Source organism: Notolabrus celidotus, chromosome 24, assembly GCF_009762535.1.
Source record: "Notolabrus celidotus isolate fNotCel1 chromosome 24, fNotCel1.pri, whole genome shotgun sequence".
Taxonomy (NCBI): Eukaryota; Metazoa; Chordata; class Actinopteri; order Labriformes; family Labridae; genus Notolabrus; species Notolabrus celidotus.
The window spans coordinates 8,130,145-8,148,444 of NC_048295.1; the positions used below are offsets into that span (position 1 = coordinate 8,130,145).

Sequence of the window (18,300 nt, forward strand, 5' to 3'; positions counted from 1 at the left end):
GCTGCTGTTGCAAAGTTTGAAACCATTAATGTTAGCTTTCAACAAATGTCTAACTAATGTCGCCCTTAGCTTGTTAACATAGTATTTAGCTAACAAATATCACCCTTTGCAAGATAATTTTACCCTAATTTGAAGTTGAAAGAACATATTTGACAGACCATGAAATGTAATGCTAACATTACAACAACACCTAGCTAACATTTTCAGCTTGTTAACAGAGTATTTAGCTTAAAAATGGCACCTTTAGCAAGCTATATCGATGGTTAGCTAAGAATTTTAGGTAGGAAGAAGAAATTTGATGACCCATTAGAAACAGACAGTGACAGTGCAACATTTAATGTTAGCATTACAGTACCTAGCTAACATTGCTTTCAGCTAGTTAATGTTACTTACTGTTAGGTAGCATCTAAAAGTTAGCTTTCTTGACAGTTGGAATGAAAATGTATGTTTTTCCTAATGTACAATGTATATTATAAAATGGTAATGTTAGCTAGGAAGTGATTAAATGCTAAAGCTGCTGTAAAGTTTAAGCTAATGAGTCATCAATTTATTTTTAAAAGGTGGTGAGGTAACTTCAGACTGTACAACATGTAACTTGTTCAAATCATGTTTGTGATGCTAAAAAATGGCCGCCTGGTGAACTTGTTGAAAGGTTAGAGTTGGCTGTTTGTAACAAAGAGAGCACTGATCTCTCAGTCAGTTGAAGGATGGGAATCTGTATCAGGACAGCTATTATTGCCTCACACACACAAAGCTCATTTTCCAGTTATTTATAGTATTGATCTTTCAGCGGTAACTGTTGTTTTCTGTTTTCAGTACACAGCCTTCTCAGTTTGGTCATCTATCACCGTTAAAAGATCTCTCGACAGTTTTATGTCTGTGAAAGCAATTATATTTAAATTATGAATATCTGGGCCTGCAAACGAGGATTATTAGGATAACAAAAGGGGCTTCTATGACTCATCATTTTCTATTTGCTACTCATCTCTATCAATTTATTTAGCATTAAAAAGAAAGCCACAATGAGAGTAAACAACTTGTGGAACCCCAAGCAGCCATTAGCAATAAGTTGAATCAGTTTGACGTCCAATAAGGAGAATTAGACCTTCTGACAAACATGGCAGGCTGATTCGTCATGGTCTCACCAAGGATCATCTGCGCTTCTGTTTACCAGTGTGATGACCACATGGATTTAATCTAACACAGTCTGAATGTTAAACTAGACAGTCATTCCTGTTATAACAATCAATACTTCTTTGTTTTGGAGTCACCGAGCTGTTGGGAAAGGCAGTTCCTGGTTGGAGTAAAAGGTGTGGCCTGCTTATTAAATTCTCGGATGTCATTGGGAGGGATTAGGGTTTAGTTTTGTTTTGTATTCGGATTAACTTTTGATTCATCTCGTGTTTAGTCTGGTTTGCTAGTCCCTGCAAGTGTCCCTCTTTTGTCTCACTATGTTAGGTCGTAACTGGGTTATAGAATGAACGATGTTTTGGAAATTGGGTGAACAATGAAAATAGGTTTTACCTTAAATCTTGAATCCTTATCGGTTTTTAACTTGGTTTCCAAATTTGGCATTTTTTTTAGGGGAATAAAAAACCTACACAGTTAAATTGGCAACACCAAACTTGGTACAATACTGAAAGGCAGAATCAGCAATCAAAAACTTTTATGGGACATATCTGCTGCGTCTCCAAATTTTAAGTTTTTATGGACTTTTCTAAGACATAAAATTTCTGGCGCATTTTCAACTAAAGAAGCCCAGCTCTATAGACATTATATTTTTTTGTTATGTAAAATTCAGCTGCAATGCAGATCCAAGATAAAAGTCTAAAAACTCAATACAACCTCAAGTTCGACCTCGAGCTTACTCTGCGAGAAGCTGAAAACCAGTCAGGCAACAAATTGCTTGTCCCAGACAAAGTTTCTTTTTGACTTGGGCGCTCAAAGATAGAGAGGAAATATGGTGAATATGAAGAAAGTGTGATGTATTATTTTTAATATGAAAACAGATGGAACTGTTCCAATAGTGTGACAAACATGTAGAGTTTCAGGACAGATTGTTTTAATTTTTTTGCTAACTTTGGTGTAACGTGGTCTTTAGGGAGTAATTAAATCAATTTTTATGTTTCTTTTTCTTTCTAGAAAGAGACGATTGCGCTTTTCTTTGTTTTCAGATAGTAGCCTGAATTCCTAGAGCCTGGAGCAGGGGTGTCAGATGTAATCACGGCTCGTGCCCAGAGCATCCAGTCGACTTTACCACCACAGATATAAGGGGTAAAAGTGCCCAAGGGCGAGGTGGGCAGTTGGCGGGGGGCTACATTGATGGAGGAGGCATGGGGGTAGCGTGCATGTTGACGCCCTTGTGTGTGTTGGCAGAGGTCTCAGAGGTCCTCTGAAGCAGGATGAGTGTGTGTGTGCATGTGTGTGTGTGTGTGTGTGTGTGCAACAAGGGGGGGCTGGGTCTCAAGACAAGAGGGCCAGACAGTGCAGCCGCAGGACAAATTGCCCCCCAAAAAAAGTCGGTCACTGCACAGTGCGCACACACTTGTGCTTTGTGATGAAAAAAGCACAGCAAGGAGGGGTGAAGGAGGAGGAACGGGGGATTGAACCATGGACGTGTGTGTCATGGGGAGTAGCTGACACTCCAGGGGGCTTCATGCAACACCATTCTCCCAGGGCATCTCGGCGGTCTCGGGAGGGGTATTCATGTGTGTGTGTGTGTGTGTGTCCTCAGCCATTGTCCCTAAAAAGAGCTTGTTTGATGCAGGGTGACAGATTTGGGGAGACAAGCCCTGGAGCTCAAACTGAGGGAATAATAAACACACAGACCTGGATAATGTTAGTGTAAGCTCTAAGTGGACATTCAAACCACCATTTACAAAAGACATACTGTTTTTGTTTGAGAAACTGCATCATATAGTGCATTTGCATAATTTATTCAAGGAGATATAGCTGCTGTTAATGCTTGTCATAAAAAGGTTGGTACATTCAGTTAGCTTCACCCTGAAACTGAAACTCCCTCACATATCCAACCAATAAAACACAATTTTCTCACTAACACTTCCTCTAACAGAGTGTTTAGCCCGCATTAGGACACTTTAACCCTCCTGTTATGTTCATTTCTCTGGAACAGCAATAATAATCCTGGGTCAATTTGACCAGGGGCGTATTCAATCATCCAAAAGTGTAAGAACCCCAAAAAATCCAAATACTTTTTTTTAAATCTAATTTTTTAACTCCATTACTAACAATTTATATCAAGATTTGGTTCATTGGTGTTCTTTAATTCTCACAGATCATGGTTCATCTCAACTCAACTTTATTGATATAGCACCTTTCATACATATAAACATGCAGCACATATAAAAGTGAGACACAGACACAGAAAACAACAGCAATGGTGAAATTATAAAAGGCATGATTATAAATAACATAAAATCAATACAGTAAAATTAATAAAAGCAGTAATAGTGGAAAGAAAAGTTAAAAATAAGATGAATACAAGAAATAAATAGATAAATCAATAATTAAATAAGAAAAATAGATGTTAAAGCAATGATTCAAATAATAATTATTAAAATAATAATAAAAATAATATCCTCAATGAGGATAACTCACTCTTTTTTCATTAAAATGAATGTTAAAACTTGTTTTAATTTATATTGGAAAGCCCTAAATATAAATATGACATAGATTTGTGTTTATTTTAGTTTAAATTTGGATTTATTATTTTTTTATGAAGTCATGTTGATAAATTAACACGACACCCCTTCTGTCACATGCTGCCCAGATTTCTATGCTGCATTTAGCAGGTTTGGAAGGCATATATTCCCTTAAACAGACTTTAAAAAGAGTCAATTGGACATATCAGGAGGGTTAAAGCAGCCATAATGTGCAGCTTTTAGATGTTGCTTTAACAGCTCCAACAACCCGTACGCCCCCATTCACAAAAAAAAGATTGACGCATGCAGAGAATTACCACCGCCCATCCCGAACCATTCACACACACACTCAAACACACACTCACACAGGCCTGTACCTTCATTTCACGCATATTCCCTCCCAAACAACACGACTACACCTCGAAAGAGTCGTGTTTGCACTATGTTTATGGCGTTAAAGCCTAAGGCTCGGTGTGCACTATAAATAGCACAGCAACAATCGGCATAATAAACATCGCCTGTCCATTCCCCCCTCCCTCCTTAGTGCCTACACACTTCCCGCCCGCTACAGTGTAACAAACCGAGTGGAAATGTGCAGATACAATGTTTTAAGATGTCCAATCACTCCTACCAGGTGTAGATATCACACAGGATCAAGAGCAGCCGTGAAAATGAAACCGGGAAGCCGAATCCGAAGCGGAGCGGAGCTGAAACTTCAGCCGGACATTGTTTTGATGAATCCTGTCTGTGCATCGCATCCCTGCCTGAATATCAACATCAAAGCGGCGCAGCTCGGCTACACATTCATCCAGCGAGCACACAAACGCACCAGCAGCTCACCTACACGGGCCAGGAGGAAGCCAGGAGTCCCAACATGTGTCCCGCAAGGCGTTTATTCCTCTCCCATGTTACACTCTGGGGTTTTTCTCAGCAGAAGGGAGGGGGGACGAAGGGGGGACGAAGAAATTCATCTCCTGACAGATTCCGCCATACTGGATTTTTGTTACAGCCACAGCGTCACATGGAGCGCCCCTTACTTTACAGGGGCGGGCTTATAGCCTGATGAAAATGTGATCATCTGCTTGTACACTGAGAGTTATGTGTGGAAATATATGGGAAGGTGGAAAGTTATACGGGAAAAGTCTCTGGGCGTGTCCTGCATTAGAAGCAGACATTTACTTCAGTAAAGACACACTCAATATTTTGTAAGTGCACAATTTTTGATGCATTCATTTGCACATATTTCCAAATTTGCAGCAGGTGGAAATATTTCTGACAGCAGAGAAATTTTAACATAAAGTCTTATTTAGTGTTTTTTTTATTTGTGGTGGTCATATTGTATATTTCATCAGTACATAATAATAATACATTTAATTACATAATAATAAGAATTGATAGCAGTTTTGTTCTGGGGTTGTTTTTTATTTATTTCAATTTTTGTTATTTTATTTCATTTATTCATGTATTTATTTTATTTTATGTGTGTGTACATTTATGTATGAATACCCAAACTTCAATTTTTGTGTGGCTGCTTATCCATTGTACTTACTTGCTACTGCATATGTGATTACACTGTACACTATTTGACATTTAAAAATAAATAAATAAATAAAAGGTTTGATCAAAATAATAATAATAATAATAAAAATAATAATAATAATAATAATAATAATAATAATTGACGCTTTACATAGAGTGCAAAGAAATGAAATAAAGAAGACAGAGCTGGGGAGAGAGTAGATTCATGTGTTGTATGCTTTTTTTGAACAGGTAGGTCTAAATGAGTGAACTGAGTCAGAGTTGCAGATGGGTGAAGGGTTAGGGAGTTCCAGGGAGTTGGGGTGGCGATGGTAAAGGCTCTGTCAGCACCTTTCAAGACAGAGGTGCTTCAACAAATCACAATGAAGACAATAAATAGAAATAACACAAGCATGAGTAAGGAAATAAACAGTATACAGTAGGTTAAGCATATGCAAATCCATAAAAATGGAGAGAGATACTTTATTAATGCCTATCATTTGCATGTATTGTACTTCTGTGATTTTTCTGTAGCATTCCAGCAAAATATACCACTGCTTCCTCTGATAGCATTGCATTTTGTGTCATAACAGCGTCTGTGCTGTAATGATAGAAAGCAATTTGCCGCCTGAAATCTTTTTCATTCATCATTACCAACCCACCTTCCATTATTCAACACTTTCCATAACCAGCAGCAGCAAAATGAAACAAATGTTTTTATCCAATTCATGCCCCGTGCAACATGAAACTCCTTCCCCACTGCTTTCCCTGATCCAATATGCTTTTATTTCCATTACTGTATATTTGATTTTGTGCCTCAGCAGCCGCCCACAGGCTTAGCTGCGACACCATCGCCTGGTTTAGCCTACTTGATTACTGTAATATGCTAACCAGCTTCTTCATAGTCTACATCTGCAGGCAATGACACTGCTATTATTCTCCATGTGCAGGTAGACTACACAGTGCTGCTCTCACTGGCTCCTCTCACAACCCCCAGCTCTTCTGACAGCTAAATAAGGTTTAAAGGCAAATTTTGGAAGGATTTGATTCTGGGTCTGAGAGGACCGGATCAGCCCAACAAGAGAAGAAGTGTTTGATAAATGACTTCACTTCTTTAGTGCCAAAGTTTGTGTAAGGGTGCTATTTAGCCAAGGACAGACATCTTTGAGAATTACATTAGATAAGGGATTAAGTTTTTACATTACATAAGTTATAGTGAAGTGAATATATTAACTCCATTTTAATATTTTCAGACAGTAGTTTCCTGTATAATGTACCCCAAAGGCTGTCTAATAAACCCTGTTCACGTACAGACCACCCTTTTTGCTCCAACAGAGTTAATCTAAACTAAATTATTCAACACTTCAGACTGTAGAGAAGAGGATACTGTTACAATAGTTATATTTGGGGTAAAGTTTACTTTTTAACCATTCCCCTTTAGAGTGGATTGTGTGTCCTTTATCACATGTTATAATATAACAATTATAACATTTACCCTACATTAGTAGCAAGAAGTTAGCAAGTTATCATTATTATGTAACCAGATAACTATTTATAATGTAAGACTTGAGCTCTGTTTTCAAAAGTTATCCTTTGGCTTTATTTAAAAAAAATGCAGTTCCCCAAGTGTCCACTAGAGGCTGGCTCCAAGAAACACAAAATCCCCATAGACCCCTATAATAAAACGTTATTTTTTACAGCAGGGTTTAACAGCTTTAAAGCTTTGTACATTAAATACTTTTGGTCCCAGTAGCTCATATCTTTGTTGGTAGCAGTGTATGGGGTTCAACTTTTTTATAACCCCTTCTTTTTGATTGTTACGGCTAAGAGTTTGACGGATTTGACTGACAGGTGGTTGCACTGGTTGTTTTCCAGGTGTCGAGAACACGGCCTAAACTCGACCTTTCTAGAAAGTTAGGATGAGTCAGCATTTCCAATATGGCTGCCACAATATTTGGCCTTCATTATGCTTCTTCAGAAACCATCCACCATGACATCACTGAGACTACATTGAGACCATGTTCTGTAGAGAGACAGAAGTAGGCTTGGTTAGCCCTGATGGACATCACTCTTTACCTTAAATGCTCACATAGTTCATCGTTGTCTATTCTCTTTGAAACAAACGCCATCTTTCCACTTTCCCTCTTCAGGAGTCTAAGTCCATGAGCAATCCCTCATCTGTCTCAAGGGCACTTGAGCACAGCCGGTACTTAAAACTTGCTAAAGCCCTGACCTTCCCTCACTATCACCACTTTTATTACTGTCAAGAGTCCCTTTTTTATTATTTCTAACTTGGTCCCAGCTTTGAGCTGAATTTATTAATCGAGGTCGCTCCTCTTTTGGAGTACAGGGGGAGGCCCGTCGGGACTGCCGTTTCCATAGCAACAGAGGATTATAATTTGTGTGGAAGAGCTCCGGTTACGTAAGACAGTCGGTCTTGGAGGCATCTCTGATGTTGTGCTTGAGTAAGCTCCTTAGTCTTAAACCCTGTATGACTGCAGACCTCTTTAATATATTTTAGCATATGAATACAAACATAAGAGAGGTCTGATACCTGAGAGGAAGGGCTTCCCTGTTTAATCCTTCTGATTACAAGCTGGACAAACACTGCATTCGCTATCATGCATGTTCAACACAGTTTACAGTCAGTGTGTGTGAAGACAGAAAACTGACAATACAGACTGATTAACAAACAACATGAGTCTCCATCCATGGAAAACATGCTGATACTTGGTGAACTATTGTGCACAGTGTTTGCATTTAATTTTGCGTGCCATTTTTTGTTTGGTGTGGTATCACACTAGTTTAGCTCAGACTTGTCATATGTTGTGAAGGCATTTGGCCCCAAACTTTGCTAATATATTGCTTTAAACTATATGCTATTTTGCATCCAAGGGAGGAACCACCACCTCTTTATTTCAGTTCCCAGTACAGGTGGCTTCCTCTTATTTGAAACACTATGCCTTCAAAGGGATGTCTACCAAAGTACCTTACATGGCTTTGGCTTAAAAGCACAGATCCTGAGTGATGATGGTTCAAAAATACTTCATGTTTTTTGGCCAGCAGCTGGAAAAAGGAGCAGCAATGCAGTCAGGCTGGAAAGTCCACAGGCGAGTGAGTTCGGCCTGCGCAAACTACCGCTCTGCTACCACAGCAGACACATCACACACGGGCTGTGGACCAGACCTCTTGCAGTGAACACACAACTGGCTGTTAGTGGTTTGAGAAGGGAAGCCGTCATCTCACCCAACGCGGTCCCACATGAGTCAGACGCAGCGTGCAGACAAAGCAGGCAGACCTCAGCGTCATAAAGAAGCTTTGCTGCGCCAGCAAGAAAGAAAACGCTTCTGGACATCTCAGAGGGAAACTGACAGCATGTGTATCAATGCTTTAATGTAACTGTGTATTTATCTTGTATGTTGTGTTGTTTTAAGTGAAAATGAAACTTCAAATCTTCCCAGGATGCCATGAAAGTGAAGCATTTAGGAGAGAAAAGAGAGCAAACGTCGCCATAAAGAGTTCTTGTTAAAAAGAAGCAGAGTCAAGACTTCTTACAGTCGAGCCAGTTAGTCTAAAACTTTCCATCAAAGCCTCACCGAGCTGCATGGAGTAATTACCTCTCACACAGCAACAGCTCCCAGGCCTTATTAATGATACCGTCGGTGTGTGTGTGTTTAAAGGTGCTCAGGCAAAGTGTGTATTTCCATGTGTGTGTGCCTATAAAGTAACAGCACCCCAGAGTGTCCTGCTTTTCAGACACAAACCAGCTTGCCAAAGTGATAAACCGGGAAATGTTGTTATGACGGCTCGCTCCTGGTCTCTGCTGTCCTGATGACGGAAGAGAGAAGCCCACCCAAAGTGCTGTTCCAGTGTGTCTGGGTAAAAATAGTCAGAATGAAAGGATGGAGACAAAACCAAAACTGCAGAGTACTGAGGAAGAGGATAAACACAGAAGCACTGAACAATCCTACGGCCTGCTGCTGCACTCGAAAGCATCATTCCTTGACCCCCCAAAAATGTGGAAATATAAACGTACTTTTTTAACCAGAAAACAACTTATGCACACGATATGATAATGTTATTTTGATCTGTGCACACACAATTGGCCAATGACCACAAACTAGCTAGTCCAAACTTCCTGTGAGTTAACTCTCAAGCAAGATGTCCTTATAACACCCCAAAAAATTCAAACTAAATACATCAAAGAGGTGACAAAATTTCTTATAAACCCATGATTAATGCTTTATTGGATCCTCTGATCGCTCAGGAGACTGAATCACATGTTTTCTGAGGTCAAACCGGCTTCTGATCCTTCATGCGTGGTATTTCCTGTCACTCCTGTTCTGACCACAGACTGTTCATAATGTCAATGCTATACTGGCTTGGATCAAACCTACACACACATATATATGTAAGCATATAGTATGACTTGCCATTCTTGTTTAATTCATGCTGTCAATCTTTTCTTCATGTGGCCGTTTTACGTGTTTTATTTCTCAGCCCTAAGGAGCTGCTAAGCCTCAATGAATTCTCAAAGTCTGACTTTTAATGGAGCCTGTGTGTCCCATGACAGTCTGACTTCAGTTTGAGAGGCTTTTTGTGGAAATTCAGTGTCATGTTTTGGTATGAAAATGGGTTAATTTAATCATAAAGACAAATATCAGCTCTTGGATCAGAATCAGCCTCATCCTTCAGAGCTAAGCTGCCTCCATCTGTAGTAAAAGTGCCCAAAAGTTTCATTGATACTCTAATAAATCTGACAATGTTAGAGGCTTTGAAGCTACATAAAGAAGAGCTGGATGGTGAAACAACTATCATCATAACTCAACTGTCTAACTTCCCCCGTGTCAAAGGTCAACAGGTCCTCATAACTCGAGTTGTAAATCTCTCTCCTGCTGCAGATTGAGCACCTCTAACTAACGCTCACCCTGATCTTTCCACATCTCACCACATCGGTAGTATTTTTCCAGTGGAGGCTTGGAATGGCGGGCTCGGGCAGCCTGTAAAACTTCTTCGGGCATGCAGTCCCTGAGCTCTGCCAGCTGCATATAGCAGGAGACATAAAACCCCCAAAACCTGAAGTAGACAAACTGTGTTAAGTGTTCATAAAATATCTCTGGCTGGGGAACTTTTGATGGAAAGATATAGGAGGAGAGGAGAGCTGCTTTGAAAACAGAGTGCTGCTGTGCGTCTAATGTGAATCCTGTGGTTTTTGCAGCCTCATTATACCCATGAATGAGAGCTCATAAAGACAGATTTGTTATCTTATTCTCAGTGTACATGGAGGTCAAAGGTGAAGCTCAACATACACAGAGCTAGCAGCGGTTTACTTAGCTAACAAATCTGATCAAGAACACTTCATTCAAGGTTTAAGAAATAGAAACATGGGCTTCTACTCCTAATTTGGGCATTTTTATTGTATATAATAATAAATAAATTAAAAGGCAATAAAAGTATGCACTAATCACTGTTAAAAATCCCACAATGCATTGCATAACTGTCACTTAAGCCATAACAGATGTGTACATTTAGTTTTGTAATACTACACCTGTTCAGTGGTGAAGCAGATGATGATTTATAAGTGTCTGAGGTCTGCATTTATACTCACTAAAGGGGAAGACACTGAGTGTTAGTCACCAAGGGAATAAAAGAGAAAGATTTCTGAGCTTACAAGAAGGAAATGCAGCATGATCCAACTCTGACAGAGACATCTGCTTACAAATGTATGACTAGGAACACTTTACTGTGGTGTATTTAGAGGGGAAAGTGGAGGAATATTTTGGGGTTGGAAGAATACTTCTTCTCTTAGGATAGACCAGGAAAGAGAGATGAGATACTAGACCATAATTCAAATCAAACAAAGGGGAATTATCAATTAAAACATCTGTAAAGCCAGATATATTGATGTTAACTGACAAGAACAGATACTAAATTTGATATAGCAATTTAATAAATAATTGATGGTGCTTCAACATGTTGCCAATTACCTTGATTGTCCCCAGGTGTGCGGGCCTTTAATTGCTCTGAAGCTCCGCCCATCCCGGAAGTAGGCAGGTAGACGAGAGTCAGAGGAGTTGGATGGGATTTGTAGTTGTACAAAAAATTAAAAAGGCGACAAAAAATAAATATAACTTCAAATTACTATAAAAATCTGTATTGAACACTTGGGTGTGTAGTGTAATAATTTATTGCTTCAACAAAATGGAAAAAAATAGACGTTTCGTGCTCATTCCAGTCTCTATTATAATGAAACACAAAGCAGGAGGTTAAAACACATTTTTGTGATAACTCCAGCTCTAAAAACACTCATAACATGTTCTATTTGTGGTACAACAGCGCCGTTTTGTGGACAGGAGAGCTAAAGACATTGGAGAGGGTTGTAGCTAACCTTCTACGTCATCACAGTGCGCCAGTCTCCCAGTCGCTTCTGCATGTGAGAAAAAACATGGGACAGCAGATTGACATGTAACCCCTTTTAATCTCAGTTTAATGATCATTAATGTGGGATTTGTAGCTGGAAGTTGAAACGTATCAGTCAGTGAAGACTCTAACAGTGAGGCAGCCTGACTTTAAGTGAGCTGGTTGTACTTGTGCTGTTACTTTTGGGTTGTTTTACTAGCTTTGAGTGCTAACGGCATGGATAACAATGAGGGAAACGAGATCCAGCTCCACGGAGATGAGGAGATTCTGGAAGTTATCGACCTGAATGAATCTGAGCCTGGTCCAGGTGGGTGGTAACACTGTTTAGATCACATCTGGAGACACCGTATGTCTTAAAGAAGTGATGCCAAGGATACAGAAGGGTGTTTACAAGCTGAAATGTACCTTTAATCATCACTGTACACCCAGCTTTAGCTTTCTCTCTCTGTTGCTCTCAGATGATCTGGCTGATGACTTGGAGGATGTTGACTTTGAGGATGCTGGGAATGATGATGGAGGCTGGGAGACAGAGGATGAGATGGAGGCTGAGGTGGAGCATGATGACAGCGAGCTCACCTTCTCCAAACACACAGGTAATACCTTACTTTGGGTTGATACTCTTATTATCAGCTAGATTATGTCTGCTGAAGATTTAAAGTCTTCTTCCCTTTCTTTTTTCAGGCTCGGTGTTCTGTGTGAGTTTGGATCCGGCCACAAACAGCATGGCTGTGACAGGAGGAGAGGATGACAAGGCTTTTGTTTGGAGGGTGAGCGATGGAGAAGTTCTGCTGGAGTGCACAGGTGAGGATGAGGCTAGTGTTTTAAATCGGATGTGTGTCTCCAGAAAGATGATCAAAACTCACACAGAATTTTGTTTTTCTTTTCTCCACAGGTCACAAAGACTCAGTGACCTGCGCCGTGTTCAGCCACGACTCCTCCATGATGGCGTCAGGTGACATGAGCGGCATGATCAAAGTTTGGAATATACAAAGCAAAGAGGAGATCTGGTCCTTCGAAGTAGGAGATCTGGAGGTGTGTGTACACAAATACTGCATTAGCCTGAGTGTGTATTTGTGTGTCTGTGCATCTGTGAGCACTTGTGAAGTTTCTGTTTAACAAGGCAACAAGCCAGGATAATTACACGTTTTTCCCAAATTGCCACAAGTAGAAAAGTGCAGTGGAAATAAGAGGGGGAATGTTCTGAGTGTTTGTGAGTAAGTATCTGTTAATTCGTGGTCGTCTGCCTTGTTTCCTCCTCAGTGGTTGGAGTGGCATCCCTGCGCTCCGGTGCTTTTGGCGGGGACAGACGACGGCAACATGTGGATGTGGAAGATCCCATCTGGAGAGTGTAAAACCTTCCAGAGCTCAGCGTGCCAGGCCACTAGTGGGAAAGTCCTCCCTGATGGTGAGGGTGGGGGGAAATAGACACAAAGTGACAAGTTACAGGCCCAAAAACACACAAAAGAATGACATGAAATGTGTATTTTCTCTCCATGTTTGTCCAGGTAAACGAGCTGTGGTCGGTTATGAGGATGGGACGGTACGAGTTTGGGATTTAAAGCAAGGTAACGCCGTCCATGTCATTAAAGGTGAGTCTCCTTTTATCTTTAAGCTTTCAGAGTTTGCATATTTCGGGAGGGGAAAAGGGGAAAGAGGAAAAACCTTTCCATAGAGCTTAATGGATGAGGCTTTTATTTTGGCTCCTAAATGGACTGATTTAAGTTTCCCCCTTCAGATTGGAAGTTTGAAGAACTGTATTTCTTCCTCCATAGCAACAAAGTTCCACAGAAACAGCACGCACAATAAATAAAGGCTCTTAAGTGTGATTATAAAAACACTTATAGCCCTATAAATTAGGCAAGAGGCAAATAAAATCAATGTAAACAAACCTCATAAAGGCTGTCTTTAGTTATTTTAAGAGGACATAAAATGCAGATAGATGTGACATTCAAAGACTGACGATCATCAGCCTGGATCCAAGGGGAGTCTGTACACTGTATTTCTGCAAGTTTTAAAATGTCTGATTAAAAAACATGCATTCAATTTTGTCCTCCACAACAGGTCAGGATGGACACCAGGGGGCGCTGACCTGCTTGGCCTGCAACAAGGACGGCTCCCTGGTGCTGACGGGGTCAGTGGACGGTTGTGCAAAGCTCATCAACACCGCCACAGGCAAGGTGAGTGTATGAACAGACATGGGAGAGAAAGAAAGAAAGAAAACACACATAGAAGCGGCTCTGACCTGGAGGCGTCGTGATTTCTGTTTGTTTGTGTTTGAAGGTGGTCGGCTCGTTCTCGGCTGATGGAGGGAAAGCTAAGGGATCGAAAGACGAGGCAGAGACTAACTCTGTTGAATCTGTTGGATTCTGCAACATGTGAGTGAGAATAAATCATGAAGCTGTGGATTTAAATTAGAGGAGCTTTGAGTGCAAGCAGTTGAGCAGGGGTGACTTGTTAAAGAAACTGCACTGAAGGAGTGAATATGTAGAACACAAGGGGGGTGTTCTCTCCATCTTTTTAAATATTCACATCTTTCCTCCTCTCCAGTCTGCCTCTGCTAGCCGTAGCGTTCCTGGATGGGACTCTGGCCATATACGACCTCTCGTCACAGGTCCTGAGGAACAGGTGCCAACATGAGGTAAAGTCTGGTTGAGTTGTAAACCACTTTGCTGAACCTCTCAAAAAGTGTGAAATGTATGGAGAGACAGAAACTAAAAGGCCTTATCAGTAAAATCTCCCTCTGTGTTCCTGCAGGCTGGCATCGTCCACCTGCAGTGGGAGGAGTCTTCTTCTGTGGTGTCCACCTGCTGCTTAGACGGAGCGCTACGCTTATGGGACGCTCGTACGGGGAACATTGTGTCAGAGTACCGTGGACACACGGCGGAGATCCTGGACTTCGCCATCAACAGGTAACACACTGCTCTGTTCGCTATTGTTGACCTTTCATAGCTGGATTTGTTGATGATCTCTCTTATCGTCTTCTTCTGTGTCTCCTTCAGGGAAGCGTCCATCGTGGTGACCGCCTCAGGAGACAACCTATCAAAAGTCTTCTGCCTGCAAAGACCTGACCGATAAAGAAAAGAGGAAGAAGAGAACGAGAGAGTGGAGGAGGGAACATTTTAAGAGACATAGCAGAGACTTTTGTAATCTACATGTTCTCTGACTCTGGAGAACATGTTCCTCTTCTCCTTAGGATTTTTAAATGTCATTTTTTGCCACCATCATGAACTGTAGCATATAAAAAGTTAATTTTTTGTGCTTCTTAGCAGATATTCAAGCTAACTCAAGCACACAACAACACAGATAAAGATGAGATGTTGATTCTTCAAAACGAGCTCTGCCTCATTACTTTGTGCTCTGGTTCAGAGACTATCAGAGAGAAATTCAAAGTGTGATGAATAACTGTGTTCTCTGCCTTTTAATCCTTTGCCAGAATCCTGTAGAGATAAACCAGGACACTGAAAAGAGAAAGTTTGGCCCTTGTTATAATTTGTGTGTAATTGCTTCTCAAAGTCCTCGTTTTCCCCTCGAGTATACGTCTTTGTGTGTGGCCTTAAATCTCTCGGATAGATCGTGCAGTCACGAATCTTCTCGCCAATTTTCTTTCTGATGTACGCCCAAGTGTAAATACACAAAATAAATAATATACTTTCATCTGGATGAGCATGTGAGTTCATTTCCTGCTTTAAAAGATGTGACTAAAGCCGCTTTATGTGCACTCAGAGCTCATCTGCATCCGAAGAAGCCTGTTTATTCTCTCAGCTATTTCTGTCTGAGTTTAGATAACATGGAGATCAGACTGGAGTACAAGAGTGGACGCTGCGTTGGTCACGGTGACATGTAGACGTAAGAAAGATTACATAATGTAGTGAGAGATCTTTGTGATTAAGAGTGGGCTTCTTGCTTATTTAGACTATCTTTGATTCATCAACAGATCAGATCAGTTTTATCAGATAAGAGCAAAGAGAGGAGATGAGTCAGTTTTAAAAGATCTCAAACCTTCCCAGAAACCATTATGGAGACATGATTAAAGATGGAAAACTGTAAGGGAGTACTGATGTTGCGTCTGATTATTATTTATAAAAAGCCCAAATACTGATAATAAATGCAACTTCTTCAGAATTCCACATGTATCCCCTCATGTCGTCTCCCAGCTATGACAAATATTGGTTTCCTGTGAATTTAACTTTGAGAAAGCAATGTCCTAATTAAACAAGTTGATTTAAATGGCACAAGAGACACTTTAAATCTTCATTATGTTAGGAAAGCAATAGTCTGATGTGTCCTGAAGTTTTATAGGCTTCGAAGACTCAGAGTACTTCATGTTTTAATGGTAATGTTGAGCTAAAGTGGCCTGAAAATGTAAAAATCAACCTGTATGGAGTCCCAAACTGGCAAAAAGGTGGAATAAAAGTTTTAAAAGTTTCAAGAACTTTTCAGAATAGACTTGGGTTTATATAAAAAGTATCTCAGTTTTGAGATGACCCAAAGTTCATGAATCTTAGCACACGAAACTTAAAAAAAATAAGATATAAAAAAAAAAATTCTCCCACCTAGGTGAGTAGAAATCATACATAAAATGCACACTACTCACCTCACCTTTCTCATGAGAAATCTCTCCTTCACATCAGTGAAAACAACACAAAAAGCCCACATCTTAATATGTGTCGATTTATAATTAAAATGATCTCAATATGAAAAGAGTGAAAGTTGTTGACTGTGCAAAACACAGCAACCACAACACTTTACAACCTTGAGTCATATTTTCTCCAGTCAGGAAGTGCATTAGCTCAGCAGCCCCTTTAGAGTTTGTTGCTGTGTCAATACTTGAACACAGGCCGGGCTCGTATTAGCCCGTACATGTGACTGACTGTTTGCTGACATCAATCAGTCCCTGTTAAAGGGAAAGGTTGCAATTTTGCTGCACTTAAAGGTCTGCTTCTTGTTGTCACGATGACTCACTTTAATGTATATACTGCACTGCCTGATGGGTAACATCAGGTATAAGTGGAGGTGACAACCAGGAGTGAGTGCATTGATTGGTTGCCCCGGCCTTGATGAAGAGCAGGCTTAGTTATCTTGGTTTAGCTGAAAGGAACTCAGACTAAGGTATCGCTTCCAATTATAACTTCTGCAACTGTACAGTGTGTAAAAGTTTTATTTCTGTTCCTCAGCTCTATTTCTGTTCTCTGTTCTTCGTGACTGTCTGCCACAGTGAAGACAAACAACTGTCGGTATCCTGTGCACAAGTGCTTCTTCCGTACCTGGACTCTCACTGTGCGTGTCTCAGAGTCCACATGTGCATTCATATGTGAGACAGGAAGGCAGTAAAACACATGGAAGAGTTTGTTTGTGTGCTTTACGAAGGCATGGTGAGACAATGAGGTTAAAACTCATCCAGTGTTTCGCATGAATCTCTGTATCCACTACAGCAGAGAATGTTTGGCCTCAAAGGTCAGACGTGTGAAGACAAAGGTGAGGTGTGTCCTGAAGGATTACCACCTTTAAACCTGGACAGAGCCGAAAGCCTGATCCATTAAATTGCAGCTTTATTCTCTGACGGCTGCTGTGCTGATAAAAGAAGCTGAACAAATCGGTTGAGCGGGGAAAGGCAGGTGCTGGTGCCAAGGTAAACACGTCTGCAGGTTGAGGAGGCGAATGACAAACCCATTAAAATAATACATCAGTGTTTCACAAAACACAAAATTGAAAAAAGGAGAATCTCTTGTGAGCAAGACAAAAGCTATGTCCCTTTTAGATGTTTTTACTGCCTAAAAATGACAAAGTACATTTAATTTGACTGTCTTTCTACAGCTTTGGCATAAAAACAATCCTTAAACTCAAATAAGACATACTTCTAGGTCATATTTAGACATTTCAGCTAACGTTACATAGGAAAGCTCACTTCTCTAAAAGCTCTGACCTCCTTTCAGTGTGTTCCTTTAATTAATCATGTCTTCCTCAATGTTTCCAATAAAATAATCAAGATAAGTGATTAAATGTGGTCTATGACTTCTCCTTTTTAATGTTGTTGTTTTGTGTCCAGCTTGTCCTCCCTGAGCCCCGTCTGTTTAAATCCATTATCTAACTGGAGCTTGTCTATCTCGACCAGAACCCGGGTCTGCTCTGGACTATCGCTGAAGGAGTCTTCCGTGTTTGGCTTACAAATCAGGTCACCACCGGCCTTTCATCCAGAGTTGTGTTTAAATATGAGACATGTGTGACAGCTGTTATGAATTCAGACGTACACAGTGTTGTATGTATATGTTTAGATTCCTCCAGGGCCAAAATGGGGGAACAAATCCATCTAAGCGTTTGTTTAAGCTTTCTTTAAGTATGGTATTTGTCTCAGGTACATCTGCAGATTCAATATGTACAACTCAAATGACTCAAAACAAGAAAGGGGAAGTAGTCTCCAAATATCAACATGAATGAAAGGAAGACCGAATGGTGCCTCGGAAGACCAGATGCTTTCTAGGCTTCTAAATTAAAACAAGTCTCCAAACAAATTAGATGTAATGGTGTTTATTTAAAACATGTTTGTCCTTGTGTATATAAATTATCAAAACGTATCTGCAGATAAGCAAATACATTTAAAATGAATGGACAAACACAGATAGAAGAGCCACTGTCAGCTTATGGCAAGCTGCTGCAGCTGGCTGGAGTTTTGCCTCTGTTCTAAACCATGACCACATTTTAA

General features: G+C 40.4%; 2 protein-coding genes across 9 annotated transcripts in view; one reads left to right on the plus strand and one right to left on the minus strand.

Annotated features, from left to right (window-relative positions):
• LOC117808080 (histone deacetylase 4-like) overlaps positions 1-4,723 on the minus strand; it is a 55,883-nt gene extending 51,160 nt beyond the window's left edge. The window contains exon 1 of one of the 8 annotated variants that reach the window (XM_034677545.1): positions 4,503-4,723. The gene's annotated coding sequence lies outside the window, so the exon portion shown is untranslated. Of the gene's footprint in view, positions 1-393; positions 571-4,293 lie in introns of those variants that run through there. The other 7 variants (XM_034677547.1, XM_034677542.1, XM_034677543.1 and 4 more) reach the window with 7 other exon arrangements.
• A 6,868-nt stretch (positions 4,724-11,591) lies between these two features.
• aamp (angio-associated, migratory cell protein) lies at positions 11,592-15,260 on the plus strand. Its single transcript, XM_034677552.1, has 11 exons — positions 11,592-11,907; positions 12,059-12,193; positions 12,282-12,401; positions 12,493-12,632; positions 12,861-13,005; positions 13,106-13,189; positions 13,662-13,777; positions 13,881-13,975; positions 14,148-14,238; positions 14,355-14,509; positions 14,600-15,260. Exons 1-11 carry the CDS (start codon positions 11,817-11,819, stop codon positions 14,673-14,675), a joined length of 1,248 nt encoding a protein of 415 aa, XP_034533443.1. The 5' UTR covers positions 11,592-11,816; the 3' UTR covers positions 14,676-15,260.
• Positions 15,261-18,300: the final 3,040 nt, after the last annotated feature.